Raw genomic sequence first — 26,399 nt, forward strand, 5'->3', positions numbered from 1 at the left:
AGCCTAGCAGAAGCCGTATGTTACGCAAGTCTGGATTTTGCCAAGGTTTTAATTTCTCTCATCTCTAGATCCCCTTTTTATTGTAAATAATTGTATGATTCTGACAGAAATGTGTAGAGACTTTACGTTAGTCGATGGGTAAGCACTACATACCGGATTTAGTCTACTACAAGCGCCCATATGAGAGGCATTATGTACGATATTGCAATAAACGTGATCGCGATTTTAAGAGCCATTGCATCTCACTGTCAAATGACAAAAAACATCATTACAGCATGTCATAACTTCTCAAACATGGAGTAAGTGAGTTTACTTTTATGCCACTTTCAGCAATATTCCAGTAATATCATGGGAGGACACCAGGAATGGGCTTCACACATTGTACCCATGTGGGGAATCGAACCTGGGTCTTCGGCTTCACAAGCGAACGCTGTAACCACTAGGCTTCCTCACGAAGAACGACCCTCTTAGAATAATTAAACAACAACACAGCCTCGTTCTTGGAACGGTTTGCCCTCTGTATGAACTATTGCCTGTAATTGCCCGTATATATTACGTAGATCAATATTTGATGGTTGTTCAGAACTGACATCGGTCAAAAGTCACACACCTGCTGCCGTGACAATTTAACGCAAACACACTTTAAGGCTCATTTTCTTCTATAGTATGGTGTATCTAAAATAGCAGGTACAATTTCTGGTAATTAGAGGAGTGTTTGTTCAGGTAATATATACGTTCACTCAGGTGGCATGTCAGCAACATGCCTCTGTGCCAGTCGTTTCCTATGCACCTGGGGAGGTTACCATTAAACTCCAATATGGACCGACCTACCGAGGACAATGCTTCGTGTATTATATTTGCCGGTCAATTAGTCTGTGGTGTAAACAGTGGTTAAAACGACGTTGACTCTTCAACCCGAAAACCGGGTTCGATTCCCTTCATGGTTTCAATGTAAGAGACACATGTCTGGTGTCCTCCGCTGTGATATTGCTGGAATATTGCTAAAAGTGGCATAAAACCAGACTCTACCATATATGATGAAATATTTAAAAAAGGCCCGAGCTCACACTTCAAGACAACAGGATATAAATTTCCACACGACCGTGTTTGTTATATCTGGAATATAGGAACATGGTTGAGTACTCGATTAGCCCTTGTAATATCGTTTCTGTGAAAAACACTATGAGCATATTCGTCGCTTCCATAGCTTGTGTTCATAGTTCGAATTTCAGGGAGCTTCAGATAGCTACAGGAAGTGTGTGCTACACCAACAAGCGCAGTAACAGCTTGACATCTTTTTAATTACATCATTTTATTATCAGTTCGTTTATAGTGTAATTATTAATATCCATGTTGATAGTTTAGGTATAATGTTATGACGGGATTAAGCCTGGTCCAGATACTCATGATGTCAATCATAACTGGAATTCTAAGAGGGCGCACTTGCTACTGCGTGCGGCGTTATACAACAAACAACACAATTTGAAGGTCACATTATGCTCAGGGGTCAGCTATTTGTCTAAAGCAAACACTAAGAAGAAAACTAACATCTAGTCTCCGATATGCAAATGCTTTACAGAAAGGAACGGTCCCTTTCATACATAATTTTTTAAAAATTCAGTCCACAGACTGAAGCTGTTATTATCTAGACTTGCCATATATACTCTTTACAAAAAGTAGAGGATCTTCATTTTCTTACGATTTATAATATTTAGGGGATTTATCGGAGTCAATCAATGTTAATATGATATTATTGAATGTTTTGAGAGTGCATCACCATTTGCACTTCCTTACATCCATAGTTATTTGGAATGTATCTCTATTTTTTGTATCTTTTGAAAGATGATTGGTGCATGGCATGCAATTTGCATGTATACGATTTTCAATTTTAAACAAACGACTAGAAACAAACACAAATGTGTGATGCAAGATGAGTGTCAATATTAATGTTCTAAGTGATTTTTCGACCTTCTTGAAAAAACGTCAAAATCAGCAATGGTACCCCATGCACGTGTATGGTGCTACTACGTTGTGCACGTGCATATCATGCGTTGTGTTTAGGGGTAGTAATAGAGGGAAATGGCGGTGCGTTCATAAGATTGTTTCAAAGGCATTTAGAAGTTGGAGGAATCAAACTAAAAGTGCTTTATGGTTCAACTTCTGTATTATACAAGGTCACAACGTTTCGAGACAGATTCTAGTCTCTTCTTCAGGTGAAGTGAGGGTAAAACTAAAGGGTTGTAGTATATATACACATAACAGTAGACTGATAACAATGGGTAACAAGATATGCAGGTTTCTATTAATTGATGTACAGGCTTCGATTGACTGATGTACAGGCTTCAACTTATGTACAGGCTTAAACTGATTGGTGTGCAGGCTTGTGCTGATTAGGTTAACGAGTTACAGGTAAAGATGTTTGGATAAGGATTAGTCACTGAGGATAAGGTGGTTCCATGCATTGGGTAAGTAAACACCTCCGTCTCTGGTTGGTGTCGCTACGGAAGGTGACGTCTATTCCTGTTGTTTTCTTGATGAGATGCGATGACTTATCTGACCATGGTATATTCATCACCAGTCCAACCATCATCCCCAGATCAAGAAAGGCATAGTAGCTACCCTGGCACGAAGAGCAAAAGCGGTCTGCAGCCCAGACAGCCTCCACAGCGAATTAAAACACCTGAAATCAACCTTCCAAGACCTTAACGGGTACCCGCCCCATCTAGTCAGCAACACCATCACCAAGACCCTGAAAGAAACTCCCAAGTCAACTAAACCAGAACCTTCCCCATCAGAATTAACATCCCATACCATGGTCAGATAAGTCATCGCATCAGCCGTCTCATCAAGAAAACAACAGGAATAGACGTCACCTTCCGTAGCGGCACCAACCTGAAAACGCTACTATCAGCTAATGATATATAATGAAGTTGAACCATAAAGCACTTTTAGTTCGTTCATAAGATGCATGTCCTTGAAGCGTTTGTTACTGTTTACACTTCCTGTCCAGACTGAGAGTCAGTTATCCCATACTTTTTTTAAGAGTTTGTTGTAGACTTGAATGAGCTTTCTTAGATACGTTTCTTTCAGGGTGCGTAAGACAGGCGAACTAAGAGTCTAAATCGTTAACGCCAGGTCGAAAGCGTGATGAGCATGCATCTTCAGTTGAGGGCAAGGTGATCATTGGGTGTCAAGTTGTGGTCACGGCTCGTCGGCAAGAATATCCACAATCAATGTTCCATCGGGGAACAAATTAGCTCATTAGCGTCCTGCCTCTGAAGACACTGTTTAGAACAGACTTTCAACAGCCCGTGCCTGTCGTGATAGGCGACAGGATAAGATGGTTTTGGCTGCGTGCAGATCCAGGTTGTAATTGCCATAAGGCAACCCATGCGACTAACGCAGTCAGGTGGTCAGGGACGCTGACTTTTTGTCACATGTCATCGTGTCCCAGGGACGTGTTTATGATGTCAGTCACTGGGATTGTCAGGTTCAGACGCGACTATTTGCAGAGCACTGCCATGCAGGTGGACCTTTACTGAAAGCGGCGTTTAACAACAAATAACAAAGGCTATACTCCGGATGGGCAATCATTCAATGTTGCACAAGTAAACATAACATCGATCACACTCACTCTTTATTAGCCTAATGGTTAAAGCGTTGGTTCGTCACACCGAAGACCCGGTTCGAATCCTCATGGGTACAATGTGAGAAGCCCATTTCTAATGTTCCCCACGGCCCCTTGTATGGTGATCTACCTTCATTTGTTGGCAATCTATAGCCTATTTTATACTGTGTTGTCCCCAATGGCTAAAATGTTTTATATTTAATTACTACTTTCACATGTATATCTGTGCTATTCTAGTTATCTTACTGTCCTTCATTGACAGGATTGTATAATCCGTCTTTCATTATTGTAGATCTATATATTGTTTTAATCACAATATGGCTAAACTATTGTCAAAGTGACTTTAAATTTTAACTCACTCACTCTAATGTTCCGCGCCTTAATGTTGCCGGAATATTGCTGAAAACGGCGTCAAACCAAACTCTGTCAGTCAGTTCAATAACTCGTGTTTCGTTTGTACAGACAGATCGAGTCTGTTTAAAACATAAAGAAAATCTTAAATTTGAGTTGGTTTAATTCCCTCCGCTCCATTTCCTAATGCCTATAGAAAGTGTATCGATTTTACAATTTTCCGAGCCACTCGACCAAAACCGATTCATATAAATATAATAGAGAGTGTGAAATACACGTGCTGCTTGCAATAGTAATGATTTTCACCGCGGCTGTCGACCGAGGTCGGAGCAGTGCTGGCTATCCATTCACTGGGACGTTCTATCAATGACAGTAACACAACCCGCTGGCTGCTTTGAAAATACAGTGATGTGAGCTGTAAATTCTGAAGCATTTGTGAGGTAGGGATGCTTATCTTAAATGATTTATAGTTACGGATTTTCTTTGTTGCAAACACCTCGATTGATAACGAGAACGAATGTACTTATAGTCTATTTAGTGTCACTGCAGTTCAGCTCAGTAGTATATAATCTAACCAGATGATCGTCTCACAACGACGTCCCACAGACAGATTCAATAGCGCCTCTGTGTATGTGTGTATGTGTGTGTGTGTGTGTGTGAGAGAGAGAGAGAGAGAGAGAGAGAGAGAGAGAGACTGTATGTGTATGTTACAGCCTGTGTGTGCAGCTGCCATGCTAAAAGTCATAACGTCTCGTCACCTAACAAAATCTCTCTCTTTGTCAGTCTGACTTTGAAATACGCGGTGTATCCTTTGTGTCTCATGCGGCCCCATCCCTCACAAAGCTCGTGTTCTCTTGCCACAAGGAGGCTGACTTATATCAACAATATTCAGATATCAGCCTGAATATCAGTGTGTTCCGTGCACCGTAGTATCGAGCCGCGATCCCTGTACTGTATACAAAAGCGTTCAATACCACAGTTGTACACTATGCATCTGGGCGCAAGAAACGGTCGGCCTTTGTTATTGTTTTCAGTCTCTCTGAGGGATGACTCAATTACTCAAGGGCTGTATATAGCTGGAATGTGCCATTTAGCGGTCTCTGGATGGGCCCTTCAAAGTGCAGCTGTAGACATCATTTAGCACAAGCAGATATGGCTGTGCTGCACAACTCAATGACGGGGAGACACCCTGACGAATAGCAGTCCAAACTAACATCTATTATTGCTGGAACACTAACGCGACATAGTCGATATATAAGGTAATAAATATCCAATAGTATAATCAATAATCTATAAAAGAAATTATAAATAAAAAGAACAAATTGAACCTCTAACAGACTGGCCTGCTAAGACTATCTAGACTTGCCAGTATGCATCCATGGGCTTGGCATTTAGTACAACTTTGGCACAAGGCTTTTCACAGTGTAGTCTGTCTCACAGTTCCTTAGACTAACATCTAGTCTCTGAAATGTGCATATTTTTTTAAAAAAGAAAAAAAATGTTCCTCAATTAGAATCATAAAATATAAGAAAGTGGAGACGAGTGATCTTTCAGATTTACTGAAACTATGGAAATCTAGACTTACCATATAATGCAGACTTGCCACATAATGCAGACTTGCATGGGCTTTCTTGGACATATTAGCTCCAATGGGCAGCCTGTATGGAACTAGTAAAATATACTGAACAGCAAAGGAAACGCAACATTTTGTCAAGTGGCGTTAATGAATGAGTGAATCTATGTGTCAAAAATGTTTACCCACGAGCTTGGTACAAAAATACTTCCAGTTGTAAACCATGACAAAGAGCTGATGATGTCACTAGACTTTGTTTTAGACTGTACAGATCCTGTACCGTACCGTACCATGCTTGAAATTACCCTCACAGCTCTAACTCGAGCGTCCCTTGGCTTTGCTCTCACCTGTATCGCGTTTACGCCGTACCGTGCTTGAAATTACCCACACAGCTCAACTAGAGCGTCACTTGACTTTGCTCTCACCTGTATCGCGTTTACGCCGTACCATGCTTGAAATTACCCTCACAGCTCTAACGGCTAACTAGAGCGTCACTTGACTTTGCTCTCACCTGTATCGACCGCGCACCTGGCTATGCCAGGATTAGTCCAGCTGTAGAAACATGACTGATGTGATGACTGATGTCGGAATGCAGGTATTCAACGAAACTGATGCCACAGGAACGCAGAGTGGGTCCCCCAGGTCTACACAGTCACGTAATTAATATACAATACGCTCGTCTTTCCCGGATGCTGTAGGTAGGGTAGTCAGAACATAGGTGCTTGCTTGATGAGTTGCGTACATGCTCTCAAGGGTTTCCGTATTTGGAAACAAAGTACATGCTGTCATTTCATGTAGAGAAAGCCAGACTCGCTCATATCGCACGTGTGAAAGGTTATGCTGACATGAAATCGACCGCGAGTATTTCATACTAGAAGCAACGCTAGATGAACATTTAGGGAAACTGAAAGTCAAACCGTGTTTTATTTGCTTTGTGTGTTTTACTGTTTAACACTGCACTCAGTAGTACAACCATATTACGATAGTCTGTAAATAATCAGGTTTGGATCAGACAGTCATGAGCATCAATCTAGGTAACAGAGATATGACGGCATTTGTCAACAACGTCAGTATGACCACCTGACCTCGCTAGTCACCTCTCGCGTCTCGCTTACTGAAGATTAATTCCAACTGGATCTTCACGGGTCGGGTGAAAACTAACATTGTCATGCGTCTTGGTGATGGTGTGTACGTGTGTTTATACTCAACATGCTCATTGTCATGTCTAAATGACAAACATATCACATTCACCGTGGGATCACAAGGGAAGGAATCCCGAAGTCCCCAAATGGAGAGCGAGGTGGTTGTGCTGCTTGTTGCGGTCACCTATCTGTTTTCATTAATTATGATTGTGATGAAAATAGAATACATTGTATGCATCTCTTTATCAATTGTATTCTAGGAAAATCATAAGGGCCTAGAAATATTACCCATTCAAGTTTTCCAGCAGTACACAAAACCAAAATCAATGGCAAGTACAGGATGACACAGTTGTAGCTGGGTTAGTTAATGTATCACCCACAAGGCTGACATTTGTCTCCTTGCTATCCGAAGTGACGAGAGTAACTGATATCTCTAATTCAGCATTGTGTCCAGTGAGGTGCTGTCCAGTGAGGTGCTGCCTGTCCGATGTCCGGACTCGTCTACTTTGTGTAATGTTCCACGTTGTTGACTCTACACAGTCAGAGTACTTTTAATCCAAAGACAGGTCATTAGAGTCGCTAGTACACTCAGCTATACAGAGAACTAGTCTTCTCTATCTCAGTCCCGATCCACAAAGAGTTCGTAACATTACGACCTGTCGTAACTCAATTTTGGCAAAGTAGCTTCTCTTAATGGTCCAGACTCGATTATTTACAGACCGCCGCCATATGGCTGGAATATCCCGGTGTGCAACTAAACTCACTCACTCACTCACTAATGTCTTTGTAACACACAATTCGACATCTGTTTGTGTCTTCGCAATTTCAAATGGCACTACGTCCCAAAGTCTTATCAGAGTTTCAAAATAACGAAAAACCTTCAGTATTCGAGCCACGATGTAGCAAGGACTCAGGATTAACGAACATGGGCGTGAAACTGTTTCACTGAGGCAGAGATTTTGCTTGCATGTTACTACACGGATAAACAGAGTGAGCCTTAAGCCCCTTGAGATATTATGCACCTAGTGTGCCGTACCTTGTATCCGCTCGCAACCCTTCTTAAAGGCGACAATTCTACTCGATGGCAGTCGCTACCAGAAAGGTTCTCCAATGGTGATGTTTTGTCTGGTAATTAAACGCGTGTGCTTGTGATATTAACTGACTTAGTCCGTTGGGTCAAGTGGTCTTACACGGGCCTTTATGAACAGAGACCGCCTGTACAAACTCTCAACAATGCTACTCGGAAGCCAGGGTCATTTCCGTCCACCTGGTCGAGGCCGCCATCTTGACCCACGTGTGTCACACATCGGATGTGCTTTCCTTGTTTCGCGACATTCACGATATTCACTGAATAGTTGACACGAATATGCCAGAAATACATTGTACATAACACGGATTGTTCCGGCTTATTCTACTAAAGCTATGGACAACTATTACCGACATGGATGAAGGAATGTGTGAAACCATTATGAGTCTACCAACCCCTTGCAGAGGGCATTATTGGGGTCACAGCGGAATTAAATCCTATTCAGTATTCAATCAATCGTTATTTCTTAGCACCAAGAAGCACCATTTTTGCAGACATGTGTGCATCAAAATCGACAATCGCTGTTAATTTGAAACAGATCGTGAAGCAAGTAGGTGTTTTCTACGATTTATACATTGGAAAATAAGAATGACGGTGATAGTATTTTATTCACCTTTCACCGTCAGTTATATAAATACAACAAAGGATTTTAAAAATCATTATTGATGAGTCTGCTTGCCACATCGACATAAAATATACAAAGCGAAATGCAACATTCATCTTCCATAACTTTAACGAAACAGTGGGGTGACATGAACGAGAGAGAGAGTATAGCTTAACCCCGCTGTTAGCGTTAATCCCTCTAACGTCACGTCGGGCGTGAGATGCCTGACTCGCTGACAAATCGGTTACGGGTTACTAACTCCAGTACATTTCTTCCCGTGTGAGATAATTGGGGAAAAGTAATTTTTAAACGGAAATAGTTATTCGGTGAAATATTATATCCCACACCTTTGTTGTGGATCTTACGTTTCTGGCAAGTTATCAGTGATTATTTTCATCCTGTTAATTCAAGTTCAATCATGTAAAGTACGTTTTTGTTTGCCCACATCTTTAATATATATTAGGTTATGTACTCTGCAGCACAATATGATAAACGTGGAATGAAAGCAGATAAACTGAGGGAGGCAATCTGATTATTTGTTTACAAAAAAACCCACTGCATCTGGGAGTTTCCAGTATAATGTATCCCGAAAAATCGGAATAATATAACAGATTAAAACGCTGTATGTATTTCAGCAGTGTAAACAAACAGAACAAACTCGGAGACGAGCCTCGCCTCCTGCAACATTTTACTATCTGACCGTGTTTGTATCTAACATGAATCATATATTTTCCTGTTATTTTGTTCATATTCATTACCTTAAATGATAGTATAAGTAATATCTACCAAATATGTTAAGTTCAAATTGTTTAAAGTCAAAATAATCATCAAAATAGTTGAAGAAAATACGACATATCTTAAGTAACTGATGAGTCTAACTCAGTCGATGTTGATATACCCCTGCCTTTGTGTGTTAGCTGACAGGCGTTAGGAGTTTGTTTGGTCCCGAGAGAGAAGTAAACTGTACTCAATGATTTCGTGATCCTTGGAAAACTTACATAATCTTATCATTCTTTCAAAACTTCGAGGTGATCTATACATTGAGCTAGCCAGCGCAGAAAGATAAACCCACAAAATTTGGCTTAAATAAGGGATAAGGGAACAAGCGACTATACCAAGACTTCTAACATCGGTATTATAAATGACGGTTAATATCCGGGGTACCTCATTGCTGACGTATGCTCAATGATGACTTGTTAACGGATGCTTCTCACGTTATTCTAAGGTAAGGCGTTTGCACTTAATATATTTTGTTCATTAATTATATTCCTTATGCATACCATGTTGTAAACCCGGAAGATCCGGGCTGAATTTGGTCTTCAGCACAGCGATGTAGCTAAATATTCTACAACACCGCTGTTTTCAACGAAATGTGAAAAAAACCTGAAAACTTCATTAAACATGCAACTGAATATTTATACATACACTTTTGAAGGTGTTCTAATTTCCCGACAACTGACTGTCGGTCTCATAATCAGCCCAGACCAAAGGATAACATAGGGTTTATCATCCCCCGCCGCGGGTTTAGCGCGAAGCCAGGGATATAGTATTAGGCTCCGTATGTCCGTACATACGAATTTAAATATCTTAAGAACCATTCACGACACGTGAAGGTCCCGGGGTAGAATAGGCCTTCAGCAACCCGTGCTTGCCATACAAGACGACTGTGCTTGTCGTAAAGCGATGTAGCTAAATATTCTACAACACCGCTGTTTTCAACGAAATGTGAAAAAAACCTGAAAACTTCATTAAACATGCAACTGAATATTTATACATACACTTTTGAAGGTGTTCTAATTTCCCGACAACTGACTGTCGGTCTCATAATCAGCCCAGACCAAAGGATAACATAGGGTTTATCATCCCCCGCCGCGGGTTTAGCGCGAAGCCAGGGATATAGTATTAGGCTCCGTATGTCCGTACATACGAATTTAAATATCTTAAGAACCATTCACGACACGTGAAGGTCCCGGGGTAGAATAGGCCTTCAGCAACCCGTGCTTGCCATACAAGACGACTGTGCTTGTCGTAAGAGGTAACTAACGGGATCTTGTGGTCAGGCTCGCTGACTTGGTTGACATATGTCATCGGTTCCCAATTTCGCATATCGATGCTCATGTTGTTGATCACTGGATTGTCTGGTCCAGACTCGATTATTTACAGACCGCCGCCTTATAGCTGGAATATTGCTGAATGCGGAATGAAACTAAACTCACTCACTCACTCACTAAGAACCATTTACTAGATTCTTGTCATATTTGCGACCTAGGTTCATCATAATAAAAGACAGGTCCCAGTCAGGTTTGGTAACTTTTACCTTCATTTCAAGATCACACGGGGACTTTAACCTTTTACCCTTGTTAGCGACATATCGCAAGAACCATTCCCAAAATTGTCTTCATATTCAACACCAAGCGTATTCTAGGGAAGGTGCAGGGTCCGGTCGATTTTCAGCGACCTTCACTTAATTTTCAAGGCCATGGCGACACTTTCAAGAAACGTTCTCTGGATTTTCTTCACATTCGACATAAAGCTTCATCAAGGGAAGATGCAGGGTCCAGTCGATTTTGGTGACCTTCACTTAATGTTCAAGGTCACAGAGACACTTTGATGATTTCAGCGAGTTCACCTGCATGTTAAACGTGTCAACATGATATCTTAAGAACTGGTCACTGGATTTTCTTATTCATCACCTATCTTCATCTTGGGAAGGCACTTTTAACTTCATCTTAAACTACTACTTTCACTTTCATTACTTTTCAAGTTTAATTTGATAATTTGCGGCGGGGGATTATGTCACCTTAGTGACAGTGCTTGTTCTTTAACAATCACCCATACGTACCCAATGAATGTCTTGGTCTCATTTGTATATACATTCAACATCCACACACGCCCAAGGGTCTACCTCGGTTCACACTCTACGATATACAGTAACAAAAAGCATCGCCCATAATTTAGATATTGATTCTACGTATCAAATTTATTTTCATTTGTTCGACTGACTGATATTTCGCGACACTGAGGTCGTGAAAGAAGAATTTAATCTTGGGAACCGTTGGAATCGGTTGCGTTTATGTGGTCGTAAGAATTTTCATGTTCCGCTTCTGGGCAACCGCTCAACAAGTAGATGCTTTTGTTATCTTGATGCTTCATATGACGCCATGATTAAATATTAGTTTTTGCTTTATCATTTACGTTCACCCAACAGTTGTTAAGAACAGACTGACTGCTTCGTGGTAACGGTTTGAAAATATGGATAAAACGACTTGGTGGTGGGTTCTGCTCCGCAAAGGAATTTTATAAGATGAAACCCTACGGTTATCGATTATCGAAAGTGTGTTGAAGTGTGCGGGTTACGATCACCTCAACGCTAAGATGGCTTTCTTGGTCGGAACCCAATATTCTTGGTCTAAGGTATTCCAGGAGTGAGGGGTCACTTGCATGATTTACCGTCGAACATAGGCTTTGTCATGTTATTGTGAACGGTTCAGGTGGAAAGGGTCTAAAGTCACTTTCATTTCCATGGCAACGAGTGGATGGATGTGTTAGACCAGAATAATGCGACTTCTGTAGTTCAAGGCCACTGAAATACCCTGCAACAGTTGACCATGTACACTGGGTTCCGAGCCGACCGACCATGTTTTAGTCCCGAAAGGCAGGTTAACATTAAGTATCATCTTGTGGTGCATATTGTGCCGAGGGAGTCGAACCTCGACCCTATACTCCCCAGTCAGGCACTCTATCCACTAGACCATGATGCAAGCCGTATCCTTGACCGTTCCCGCGAAGCGAAACCTAAATTGAGGGGGGGGTTGGTCCAGATTTCGCTTTCACAGGCCATTAGCCTTGTCTATGTGGCAGTATGTCGAGACCATTACGAATCACACTGGATTCCCTTATCGCCAAGACATTTAATTACAGACACATAGTCAAAAACGGTGTAAATTGAACAAAATCACAAGGAACCTTATCATCTGATCTTCAGAGCAGCTCCTCTGGGAATGATACAAATGTTGAGAGCTTCTTATGGTAGCCTGTCGTTTACAGAGGCAATTTGTTCTTGCTGTTTATATAATTGTGGGCTATAAAATAATAATTTATTGCCTTAGAGATTTCTTCAAGTATAATAAGACTGTTACAATGCACGCCAAGAAGCAATTTTGCATTAAATGAAAATATTTTTTCGATTATTTCCAGTATGTATACATACTCAAATATGATTTTATCACAATATGAATGTCAAATATGTTATTACTGTATGACTTTCTACAAATTTGCAACGCACTGGTTTGATGATAAAGAAGATTGGTCATGATTTGTTCAGATGCGTGCGCGCCCCTATAAAATTCTTCTATTTGTGTCGCATGGTTCCCCATTGATAAAAAGGGCAATGTGTTCAAAACAATCAATTCAACTCGCAAATTACACCGGGAAACAATGTCAAAAGTGTAATTCTCATGGGGATAATATATGACCGAAATTGCCCCCAATGTCCGATGTGAAATCCTCCACTTATAGCCCTGTGATGTATAACGCGTTCAATTGCTCCCTCCCCACGGCTGTTGGTATGTGTGGATAAATGGTTAATGACAGGAGCATCCTCCGTTTGTATGACAGTCGTTTTCTCGGCTGATTGATCGCTCGGCGGCGTGTGACGGGACCATCGGTACAATGTGAGACCCTTTAGTTCAAGGGCAACGCCTGCAGGTGAGTCCTTCAATATATCAGCCTCAATACTCGCTTTCAGATAACTGCAGTTGTCCAGTATCTGTCTGTACATGCAACAACATTAGTCCCCTTGGTAAGGATGGTGTATGGCATCGTGCAGTTCACAAATCAGTTAAAGTTAAGCAACACTGGTCTCGGAGAGTGCTTTGGTGGGTGGCCATGTTTGGCTACATGACTCCCGCGAGACTCAGTCCTGCCTCACATCGGCACAGATGACATAGATGGTCTCACCCTTGGTGAGTTTGTTAAAAACTGCCTCTGTTCAATAAAGCCTTTAACTAGTACCCAGTGGGATAAGTCATATTATTCTTAACCCTCAGCTTGGGTTAACTGGGGTAATAATGTCTTAAGCATTATTAAGCATTATTGTCTTTCAGCATGCGCAAGTGCGTGGATACAGGCGATTTATTAATAATCATAATTAAAGAGGGTGTCCAAGACAGGAGTGAAAGAATGATCTACCTGCAATGGTATTTTCGCAAATACTCTATTGTGTGCAGTCAATATTAACTTTAAATATAGTACAATATTTTCAGATTACGAGATTAATAATGTCGTGTCGAGTTTATACTCACAGTCCTAGATAACGGACGCCGCAGAATAATTTTGCCCTCAATACGTGTATAATAAGCTCCCGTTGTATCGCACTGTTGCCTGCTAAGTTTTGTCCATTTGTGATGTCAAACACGTTTTATTTCCCGCGTCTGAGAAATGTATTGAATGTCTGTAATAGACAATATCTATCATGTAGAAATGGTTACTCCCTGTTAGTATGGTTGTCTCAGTTTCAAACATGGCGACGGTTCCCTCTAAACGAATTGTACCTGACAGTAAGCGAGTGATGCTTGGCTGAGCGTTTACGAGGTCGGTCATGTGTGTAAATGACTTGGTCTTCTGCTGTCCAGAAGATGACCTGTCCAGAGGATGACCTGTCCAGCTGACCTGGTCTGAATCAAATACTGCCCATATACCCAATGGTCTTATATACTGAAAGGCAAAAGAAAGGTCGCAATTGTTGAAATGTGTCTGTGAAGTATCTGATCCTGTTGTTGTTTTGGGTTCGTTACACACCGGAAGACAAGTTTCAGGAAAACATGAATGGTGGTAGTCTAGCCTGTTTTGACCAATTAACAAAGTATTGTTTGATGTTGTGGTTAGAAATGCTTTTATTTGTGGAAAGGGAAGAGTTCGCACAAAGACAACATTGGGATCGAGATGCATGTGCATCATGCATGCATGCATTTAGGCATGAATTGCCAACTCGAATGGCAACCGTTCACTTGTTTTCTGAACAGCCGCTATAGCTAGGTTAACGAGAGATTAACACGCCATTGGACGTCTACACACGTTTTTTTAGCCGTTCACTATATAACCCAATGCACGTCAAATAACAGGCCTGACTCGCTGTTTAAATCATTAAGACTGATGAAAAATGTATATAGTGTCTTATAGATAACTGACATTTTTACTCTGGTGAACCCCGCAAATTCATCGTACAGTGGTTCGTTTGTTTTTCAATCCAACGTTTATCTCCCTGTTTGTATAGGTTTACGAGTATCAGTTATCCAGCGTTTCATATCTCATTCTGTATCTTAAAGTGCGAATTCCTTCAGAGGCTTTCATACCAATACGAGCACTCCACCACAGATTGCATCGCTACGTAACATATAGTTAAACCAGGGATTTGACGGAGCCTATTCAGAATACACCTACCTCGCAAATAAACCAGATAAGTCGGAGATTACAAGTGCGTTATCAAACAGCTCACTGAATGATTCGCAATAGCTCCAACATTGTTGATATGGAACCCAGAGTAGAGACAGCAACAGGTATTCTTAATCAATGCCTGGAAGCAGTGTATGAACCTCCTACAAAAAGACAGGAAGCCCACAGGAAAACTGAAAAAATGTTGCCAGCCCTGTTAACATGCAACATATGAAATTGAGATATGGTGTTAAAAAAATCATAAATGAATTACTTGTAGTGATGAAAACTTAAACATGTGCACAAGCAAATTTAATAACACCATGACTTGGTAGTCACTGTTAAGTCATTTAGTGTCAGTGCCATCAGAAAAGAACAACATTATTCATTGGCTGAAAGAATTCTCTAGACCAGTCACATGTAGTGTTAGATAAATGGGTAGGTTGATCTGTGGAAGTTATAGTTTGATTGATCATGAACTATACAGACGTCATCTAGGTACAACAATTGTAAATTAGTTTGGAAATATTCCCCGTGGTCAATGGCATGGTCAAATATATACCCTTGGAAAATGCATTGGCGCACAGGGCCGACTGTAAAATACCGTTGTAAACCCGCCATGTAACTAGCAATCAGCGGGCCGCCGGGCAGATGCTCTTTCATACACTGCTGAAAGGTACTGTACTCTGTTTGGTGTGGGACAGATTTCACGAGTTGCAAGTGAATCACCATGGCCTCTACCTCCAGAAACTACCTACTCGGTGAAAACAGTAAAATCACAGAAACACTTATTGCTCAGCTATAAATTTGCATAAAAACAAACGGAAACGTTCTCCATGATGCCAGGCTCCAGGGTCCAGGCTCCAGGCTCCAGGGTCCAGGCTCCAGGGTCCAGGCTCCAGGGTCCAGGCTCCAGGGTCCAGCTATCCTACGGCAGCATGAGTATGTAAGGCAGCGAATGCAGCTCCCAAGGGAGCCGTGCTGAAATAGGGGATACAATCTGGGTAGTATGACGCTCTTCACCGATGACGTTCGCCAGGATCTGCTGTCTCTTTCTCTCTAAAGTCGACTCTGTGTAATCGGTATTTTTCTCACATCTTGTGATGTGATATACTGAGAGTAGATAAACAAGCTCGATAGTTATTATCACAAGAATCACGCCGAATGCGTAAGTGTGTCCTTCGGGAGTTTTCTTTATATCTCCAACATTGTTATTCAGTTGCTTCATTGAATTGCTTGAGAGGCATATTTTAGAAGTTGGAAGTAAATAGAATAAGTGTATATGGATGACAGCTTCTTTAATACTGGAACACGACGTTTCGATACAGGTTCTTGTATCGTTTTCAAAGTGTAAAAACAAAACAAAACAAAAAACAAAACAAAAAAAACCTTTGAAAACGATACAAGAACCTGTATCGAAACGTCGTGTTCCAGTATTAGAGAGTTTTGTCGTCATCCATATACAGTTATTCTGTTCTTCATGGAACACTGGACCTATGAACACCCGGGTTAGAATAGGTTGAATCAACAACCCATGTCGTAACAAGCGACTAATGGAATCGGGTGGTCAGGCTCACTGACTTGGTTGATACATGTCATCGGTTCCCTATTGGGCAGATCGATGCTCATTCTGTAGATCACTGGATCGTCTGGTCCAGACTCGATTATTTACAGACCACCGCCTTATAGCTGGAATATTGGTGAGTGTGGCGTAAAACTGAACTCACACATTAAACAAGAGCCAGTAGGAGAATATAGGCAAGATCTCGCCGTGCGGAACAGGCGCAATAATCCTGCACATTTCAGGGCAGTTGGAAGTGCTTTCAGTCACTTCGCCATAAGACAGGAATTTGAATTGAAATGTTTCTTCGCCTCGGAGGAGAAACTCTATCTTAAATTATCCTGGTGTTTATTCGTATAGGCGTAGTCCCTGCTGTGATATCCTATGGCATTATTTAGGCTTACACTCCGTTTATCGTCACAGGAGCCACCTATCGAGTTGACCATGTCTTAACCTGCGTTCTGAATATGGTATATTTATTTTCCATGAAGGTGTTGCCAATTTTTGTTTTTCAGCTTTGCATATCAAAATATGAGCTTAAAAAGCTTGTCAGGGATATCATCGTGTCACATAGAGGGTCAACTGTCAGAAACAAATGTCGGTTAATAAAATAATAACCCCGGATGGGGAAGTGTTTTATTTGCCTTATTTATTTAGAATATGTTTGTCGTAAGAGGTCACTAACGGAAATGGGGGGTGGGTGGGGGGGTGGGGTGGGTGGGTGGGGGGGTGGGTGGTCAGACTCGCTGACCTGGTTGATGCTTGTCATCTATCGCAGTTGGGTAGATCGGTGCTCATGATATCAATCACGTAATTACTAGTCCGTCATGCACTTACAATATTGCTATGCAAACATAAATTGTAATTACAAACATACGACTGGTACTGAGGTGTACGAGTCACGTGAGCGTGTTTAGTTTTACGCCATACCCAGCAATATTCCAGCTGTGTGCCAGCAGTATGTATATAACTAAGTCTGTACCAGACAATCCAGTGATGACAGCATAATCATCTCCGCAACTGGGATACGATGACATGTTCCAAAAAAGGGAGCGAGTGTGACCACACGATCCCGTTAGTCGCCTGTGAAGACAAGCATGGGTTGCTGAAGACTCTGACTGAAGAGTCACGTCAGACTCGCTGCAAACGGATACTGCAAGTGTTCGTATTCTAAAGGTTGTACAGAATACCGACTTGGGATTGTTTCTCAGAACTTGGCACTGGTGCCTGTTCTCTCGTGTTGTTTGTAAATGGTTCCCATCGTTCAGCAACAGTGCTTTGACTTGATACACATTAAATATTGGCAGCTCTATAAGCCAGAACAATGATTACCAGGCAACGCCTTTCACATATAATACGGGACTGGCAAGTAGACAAGTCATGTCAAGCAACATCAAATAATTGCTTGATAGTTCCTTTATATTAAGATGTTGGATACACTGTCTGCATCATGTGATTTATTAGGTTATTTACAAAATGAGGATTGTATGCCAAAGGTGATCTAGGAAGCACTGATTCTGTGGTTGGGTGGTTGAGTAGTCCAGTGGTTAAAGAGTACGTTCGTCATACCAAAGATCAGGGTTCGATTCCCCACATGGGTACAATGTGTGACGACCATTTCTGGTGTCCCCCACTGTGATATTGCTGGAATATTGCTGCAAGCGACCTTAAATGTATCTCCCTTCATTCTCTGCTATGCCCGGAATCAACTTATGAAGGATGGCAAATACTAAACTACATTCGAGAATGCTAAGGGCTAGAAATGAAAAAAGTGCGGGGTGTACAATTACCATATATAATGTCATATATGGCTAACATCCGATATTTATTTCCTACATTTACAAGCTCTGACACGAGATATGATCGATATTTCATATCATGTAGATATGGCAAAAATGACGGGGTTTCCAGTTTGTGTAGCAGGAGAGATAGTCCGAATATTGTTAACTTTTTATAATCGGATTATGCAGTAGCCTAATGGTTAAAGCGTTCGCTCGTCACGAGGAAGACCCGCGTTCGAGTCCTCACATGGTTACAATGTGCGAGGCCCAGTTCTGGTGCGCACCGCCGTGATATTGCTGAAATATTGCTAAAATCGGTGTAAAACATTCTGACTCACTCACTCACTGTATGAATCATCAGAACCGACTTTGTGTTACCATCCTTAACTATACACGGAAGTCGAAACTGTATGATTCGGTTTGAGGGGCGGTGGGGTAGCCCAGTGGTTAAAGCGTTCGCTCGTCACGCCGAAGACCCGCGTTCGATTCCCCACATGGGTACAATATGTGAAGCCCATTTTCTGGTGTCCTCCGCCGTGATATTGCTGGAATATTGCTAACAGCGGCGTAAAACTAAACTCACTCACTATGACTCGGTTTGATGTCCACTGAATTTTAGTGTACCAACAAGTACACCGCTTTGTAAGACCGCTTTCAGGAACAACCGGTAAAACATCGACATTTGGAACCAGACAGTTCGTTCTCCCCGTCCTCTTACAAAGATTGTTGCTATATGTTTGTTTTACCAGGAATGGTTCCAAGATATTATGAGTAGCATGTTTGTTGTTGTTTTTTAAGTCGACCTATTTCGGTCATCCTGCGGATTGAGCTATGATACTTGACGAGCTGAAGTGTGTCATGGCGGTTTTGCCAGATCAAACAACCGGAAACAATGTCACTGCCAAGTAGGACCAACCTACTTGACGAGGAAAACAGTATCGATTATGTTGTAGAAGCTATATCACTGAAAATTCAGTTAAAGATAAAATCAAAGTTAAAACTGGTTAAAATGAACGTACCCATAAACTAAGAGACATTGTCTTGTGAGTTCTTTCCGGGTGTCTATTTTGATATGTGCTTTTGAAATTGACAAATGACGCTGTTTAACTTGCCATAGATCGAACAAACTTTGTTCAAACACTGATCTTACCAATTTTGTTGTTTCCTCCACTTTGAAAATCAACCCTGAAAACACTGCCTCATATTTATATGCACGCTTTTCAGTCTATTTGCTTTCAATCGAAGTTGTTTCATACATTCTGTATTCATATCCTTCCTCGGTTCAAACATTGTGGAAACATTCTCCATGATAGTTACACGACAGTTAGCCTGAACATCCGTGCTTACCTGCTGTTAGCTGTAATATGAATTTACAAAATAAACATTTTCCTATCATACAAACTAAACGTTTTTTAGGCGCATAGACGTGATTGGTGGACGTTTCTGTCTCCTAATACAGTAGATACAAATGTACGTGTATTGTTGCCTACATAAACAAACTGGTACCTACGAGGGCGTCTGTTTATGATTATATTCGCTTGTGTTCATGTTTATTCAAAACCCCCTCCTCAGATTATTTGTTTTCGTGTTTCCATAGCATCAAGACGAAGATATTCTATTGGCTGATGGCATCAGAAGCCCGCCCGGGGGAGCATGGAGGGGGAGGCGAGGCTGCGCGCACTTCATGAGGCGGCGTTCCAAAGAAAGAAGAGGAGGGGGAAGAGAGGAAGTGTATGGAACGAGTGAAGAAGAAAAGGAGTGTATTGTTTTTAAGGGGTAAGTTGCCATATTAACTTCACCCAAACCTCATCCATTCAAACCTTTAACATGATTTTTTTGCATAATGTTACAACGTATAAAACCGAAGTCAAAACATTCTTACAATTTCAGTATATTGAAATATTTCGTTACAAAATTTATAACAAGCGTTGGGGCTGCTCAGAAATTAGACAGCTGTTTTGCAGGACACAACTGCACAGTATGTAAACGTTAGCTTGCATTGCATTGGCGTTTAGAGTATTGTTTACCCGCACCCCTTACCATTACCGGTCTGTGTGTACACGAAAACATGACGTGGTGCTTGTGGCTTCTCGATTCCTTCTCTAAATAACTTGGAGATGGGATACCATGTTAGCTGGGTCGGAGTACCTCTCTCTACGGCCTAATTGTTATGGCATTTTATTTCATTGGTAATCATTGTTCTCAAACATGCTATCGTTTATTTGTATCACAAGCGAGGGAAACATGTTTGGCGTTTTGGCAAATGTCAGACATGCTGCCGACGAGAATCAATCAGTGTAATAACATATTACTGGCTTCCCAGTATCAGCATATCTCTTCCTCGTATGTTAACTGAACTTTTTCGTCTACACAACCTTCTACCTCCAATGTAGTGCGTCCACAGAACCTTCTAAAACCAACATAGTGTGTCTACACAACCTTCTACCTCCAATGTAGTGCGTCCACAGAACCTTCTAAAACCAACATAGTGTGTCTACACAACCTTCTACCTCCAATGTAGTGCGTCCACAGAACCTTCTAAAACCAACATAGTGTGTCTACACAACCTTCTACCTCCAATGTAGTGCGTCCACAGAACCTTCTAAAACCAACATAGTGTGTCTACACAACCTTCTACCACCAACATAGTGCGTCCACACAAACTCCTACTACTAGCATAGTACGTCTACACATTCTTCTATTACTAACATTATGCGTCTACACAACATTTTACCACTAGCATTGTGCGTCTACACAGTCCTCTACTACTAGCATTGTGCGTCTACAGTCTTCTACTACAAACATTGTGCGTCTACAGTCTTCTACTACAAACATTGTGCGTCTACACAGTCCTCTATTACTAGCATTGTGCGTCTACACAGTCCTCTACTACTAGCATTGTGCGTCTACACAATCTTCTACTACCAACATAGTGCGTCTACACAGTCTTCTATTACTAGCACTGTGCGTCTACACAATCTTCTATTACTAGCATTGTGCGTCTACACAATCTACTACCAACATAGTGCGTCTACACAGTCTTCTATTACTAGCACTGTGCGTCTACACAATCTTCTATTACTAGCACTGTGCGTCTACACAATCTTCTACTACTAGCATTGTGCGTCTACACATTCTTCTACTACTAGCATTGTGCGTCTACACAATCTTCTACTACCAACATTGTGCGTCTACACAACCTACGACTATCAACATAGTCTGTTTACACATTCTACTACAAGCATAGTGCATCTACACAGCTACGACTAACATGGTGCGTCTGCACAGCATTCTGCTACTAACTTTGTGTATCTACACAGCCCTCTACTACTAGCACAGTACTTCTACACACAAAGGCCAAAACTAACCATTTGCCAACCGCTTTAACCTTACGTCAGTGTTGGCCCTATGTTACCATATTATATGAAAGCACTTACAGACTCGGTTAGATGTCCACTGGATTTTTAGTGTACCAACAAGTAAACAACAGAGATTAAAACTCAAATCAATCTATTTTTTATAAATTTCCATGTACGTCCAGTACAGATGTGAGAAGCGCTAGCCTGATTTATGAAGGGTTATGTAAAACGAGTTATATAGTATAATGCATAGTGTGTAGTCCATTATCACACGTAATAACGTAATTTGGTGATACGATAAGACTTAAGAGTGTAGCGGTACATGTTTTACCCTTTCCTGTAAAGGTCTTCTGGTACTAAAATGCAATGAATTTTTAACCGTGTAAATTCGTTCAAGGAATGTCCGGCGTGGTGACATTGAGATCTGTGTTACTAGCTCAAGGCGTGGGGAGTTTTAGGCTATATTGGTATACAGAATAAACCCATGCTATGAGGTAGCTTCGCCACATGCAGTTATCACGCCCCGCCCTTCTCGTATCTCTGTCCGCACCCCATCTGCTTCTTTCATTCACTGTTTAAATCTATTATTTTTTGTTCCCAAATATCATGACAAACATTCAATTACTGTTTTGTTTTTATCGCCCGTCTCCGTTTCTCAGATGGAAGAAGGGTGAAATGATATTGTGTTGTTGCTTCCCGTGGTATACGTGAAGCCTGAATGGCGGAATTGTTTCTCCGGTTACTGCCTTCGGCGGGGTGTTATGAAGTGTTAATTGCCACAGACTGGGGATCAGGAATGGTTATGTGTAATACAGACATCTGTTGTGGGATTTGAAGGTAGCTGCTCTGAACATGAAGTAAAGCCCTTTTCTTCTCACACTAAAAGTGATGTTTTTAGTGAAATGAGTGTGTTATCTCCCGCCTATACCTGGTGGAGTGTTCTCGTTAGGTGGAGGAGAGAGTGTAATAAGAATATTGCCATCGAGATCGTTTAATTGTTGCTTAAAGCCACAATATTCCACCTATATGGCGGTGGTCTGTGAGAAACTAGCATGAACCAGGCAATACAATGATCAACAGCATGAGCATCGATCTACGCAATTAGGAACCGATGACGTGTCAACTGAGCCTGACCACCCGATCCTGTTAGTCGCCTCTTACGACAAACATGGGTTGCTGAAGGCCAATTCCTCACAGGTCGCATAATAGAAAATAGAAAATCAATGTTGATTGTTTGTTGTCAGCAATATTCCACTTATATGGCGGCGGTGTGTGAACAGTCGAGGCTGGAACCGATCCCGTTAGTCGCCAAGCGAGTGTTGCTGAAGACCAATTCTAACGCGGATAATCACGGATTACGAACAATAAGCAGGATTTAGTTGAGTTTTATGTCGCGTCGGCATTACTATGGATCTGTCCGGAACAGTGAGGTATCCGTATTGGTGCCTGTCCGTATTTGTGAGGTATCACTCTTTACACCTACATCACTAACACTAGTGCCTGTCCGTATTATTGAGGAATCACTGTGAAAACCTCCAACCCTAACACGTGTACCTGTCCGTATTTGGAAGGCATCACTCTCTAGATCTACATCGCTAACACGTGTACCTGCCCCTGGGAGACGAGAGATTCAAGTGTTCTGTGATAGACACAACATCATTTACCAGTCGTTTGTCTGCCGCGATACTTGTTCCAGTCGATCACGGGTTTCCACACATCGGCACTAATGAGTGACACATATACGTGCTGGATATGTTGGTTAATTGCCGAACTGTAGGAGAACGCAGTGATGCGATCAAGCTTCGTCGGAGATCGGGTGAGGTCGGAAGGATAGCTACGTGACCTGCTCTCTGCCATCACATATCTGATAGTGGAGTCATAAACGAACACGCAATATCAAGTGGCTTAAGTTTTCCAAAGTAGCTATCACATTTCGTGAGTTTCCTCAAACGGTGGTCTGTCAGACATATGACGTCCTATTAACAGTATAAGAAGTAGCAGCAGTAGTAGTAGCAGTGGTGGCAGTGGCAATAGTAGTAGTAGTAGTAGTAGTAGTAGTAGTAGTAGTGGCAGCAGTAGTAGTAGTAGTAGTAGTAGTAGTAGTAGTAGTAGCAGCAGCAGTGGCAGTAGTAGTAGCAGCAGCAGTAGCAGTAGTAGTAGTGGCAGCAACAGTAGTTGATATATATATGTATATATATATGCATATATATATATATATATATATATATATATATATATATATATATATATATATATATATATATATATATATATATATATATATATATATATATATTCACCTTCAACAATTGTTTTGACGTAGGCCTATTATTATATTCACACGAGTTCTAAAGACATAATAGTCCATTTATGAAATATCATCTTCTGAAAGCTGTAATTTCTATTATGAACCGAGGATGTAATGGATGCTTTATGGGTCATGATCATGTCTCTCTACTCCCTCATTATCTGATTTTAAGCTGTTGCTCCAAATGACGTGCTGTAGCGTGCATTATATATATGCCAGTTTATCCCACACGAACTGTGCTCGCGATGCCAAGGATTGCATTACACTGAAAATAGCGTGAATTGTTACGCGTCAATCGCTGTGTGGAGATGTGTAATGCCGACAGATCATCGCATGAAGGATGTAAGATATGTGGGTGGGTTTTGAAAACTTTGACAAGTTACAACATTGTTGTACAGTGTGGTGTTGGAGACAAGCTCGAGCTGATCAAGGTTTACAAATCGAACACTTTGCTGACACAAACCAACACGGTTGTGGTGCAGACAAATTAAGAAACTTCGGCGCATACTTGGGATCAGAACCCGGACTTTCTGGAAAGCGTAAGGGACGCATCTGAGCGTGAATTGCCGCGCCTTAGACCACCGGGTTAGTCCGAACTATCAAGTTCATCACAAACGTCTGTACCCGTCAACATCCTTCTAGGTTGGCAGTGGTCTCTATCGACTTCTTACATAATAGGATGGTAAGACTCACTGTCATGCCTGACACATGTCATCTGCCCCACTTGCGTAGATCGATGCTCATGATGTTGATCACTGGATGTCTCGTCCAGACACCTTTACTTAAAGACCGCTGCCGTTTAGCGGGAATATCGTTGAGTGTGGCGTTTAACAACAAACAAACAAGCACGGGGTCTGCAAACTACTCAAAGAAAAATGTAGAATGGCACCATTAGCAAACATGCATATATGCTCAGCATACATAGACATCATGCATGCAGGCCATTAGACTCTGGAGTTCTACTAACAGACCGTGGAATTCATGGTTTTGGAGTGAGTGAGTGAGTGATCCAGTGATCAACGACATGAGTTTCGATCTACGCAATTGGGAAAGCGATGACGTGTCAACCAAGTCAACGAGACTGACTACCCGATTCCGTTGATACGACAAGCATACTCGCGTTTTATGCATGGTTTTTGAAGTCGACGGTGACCAAGCTCAGAAAGGTGGCGATATTCAGTAAGTGTTTGAAGGTCCGTGCATGTTGAGTCCATGTTGGCGGGCCGTGTAGTCAGGACCCTTGGTGACTTGGTTTGATAGAGTGCCATGGTAACCGGCACCCATGGCTCCCATACATACGATATCAGTGTTTAGTCTGTCTCTCCTTGGCCCAATGTTGCTTACACAGGTAGTCTTCTAAAGGCATGGAGTTATTGAACGTCTAATGATCCTCGATATATTCACGGAGCACCGACTCTTCACACGTGCTGGTTTCAAGGTCGATTTGATGCACTACGAAGCTCTTCCAGCCTAACGGTAAAACACTGAGCTGGATAGTCTTCGTTCAGTCTAAGGACTTAATACGCTGCATGATGGCCATAAACACCAAAACGTGGTTGTAATTACATTTAATTGTAGCAATGTGTGTGTGATGCCGTTTTCAGAAACAATCAATAAGACAGGAGGTAAAAGCCGCATAGGTCATTGATTTGATGGATAAGAATGCCTTTATGGATAATTGGGTCATTACTCAATAGTTTTATGAGGAAACCACAAAAATTGTGTATATTTAGGTCCTAGTTTGACGGATTCAGGATAGGCAGATGGGCGATCTCAGTGCTCTTAGGACTGAGTTTCGAACTTCATATATTTTAGATAACTGTAGCTGGTTCAGATTCAATTATTTACAGACCGCCCGCCGCCCTATAGCTGGAATATTGCTGCGTGCCGCGTAAAACTCAACTCACAATTTACAGGCCGCGGTCATATCGCTTGAGTATAGTTAAACAACGAGCATATATAGTAGCTTCGTTTCTGAAATAACGTCACCATGTCATCTCTTATGCTAGAATTAACACAATGTATCTCTTGCTCACGTATGTAATTTGATATGACGCTGTTTATATATTATGATCGCGGATACACTCCTGACCGTTGTAACATATGTGGTACTTGTCAGTATGGTGTTCATTCTAGTCCTCTTGGTGATCGAGTCCTATAACAGACATTTGAATAACATTTATCGCTGCTTTATGTAAAACAAACGTTTACTGACTCTGTCGACCCAGTCGTGAATGGGTACCCGGTAGAATGACATGATAACGTAACCGTGAATTTAATCAGGCAGCTTGAGCTGTGTATTCCCCTGAGACCCGAAAGTAACTATGGTAATTTCATTTTGAAAATATTATGACCATCAAAGTGTACAACCAAAAACTGTTTCGTAACCAGCTCCACGAGTATGATAATTTGGTCGTTTCATGCTGGTCCCTGGAAATGTAGGGCTATCTTAATGGTGCGCACTGCATACCGACTTTCATGTGATATATCACGTATTCATTTGAAGATGGATACCGTTTTGATCGTGACATTTCAGTTTTGGCAGCACTTTCGGTACTCGCCCTCGATATTGA

The 26,399-nt window shown here is 41.5% G+C and overlaps 1 protein-coding gene across 2 annotated transcripts in view; it reads left to right on the top strand.

Moving 5' to 3' along the window:
* LOC137266087 (diamine oxidase [copper-containing]-like) overlaps positions 1-26,399 on the top strand; it is a 39,029-nt gene that overhangs the window by 8,241 nt on the left and 4,389 nt on the right. Inside the window, exons 1-2 of one of the 2 annotated variants that reach the window (XM_067801589.1) lie at positions 4,325-4,419; positions 19,757-19,935. In XM_067801589.1, coding sequence (XP_067657690.1) covers positions 19,844-19,935 — 92 coding nt within the window. In that variant the 5' untranslated portion in view covers positions 4,325-4,419; positions 19,757-19,843. Of the gene's footprint in view, positions 1-4,324; positions 4,420-19,756; positions 19,936-26,399 lie in introns of those variants that run through there. The other variant, XM_067801588.1, reaches the window with a different exon arrangement.

This window comes from Haliotis asinina, chromosome 15 (genome assembly GCF_037392515.1).
Source record: "Haliotis asinina isolate JCU_RB_2024 chromosome 15, JCU_Hal_asi_v2, whole genome shotgun sequence".
Classification (NCBI taxonomy): Eukaryota; Metazoa; Mollusca; class Gastropoda; order Lepetellida; family Haliotidae; genus Haliotis; species Haliotis asinina.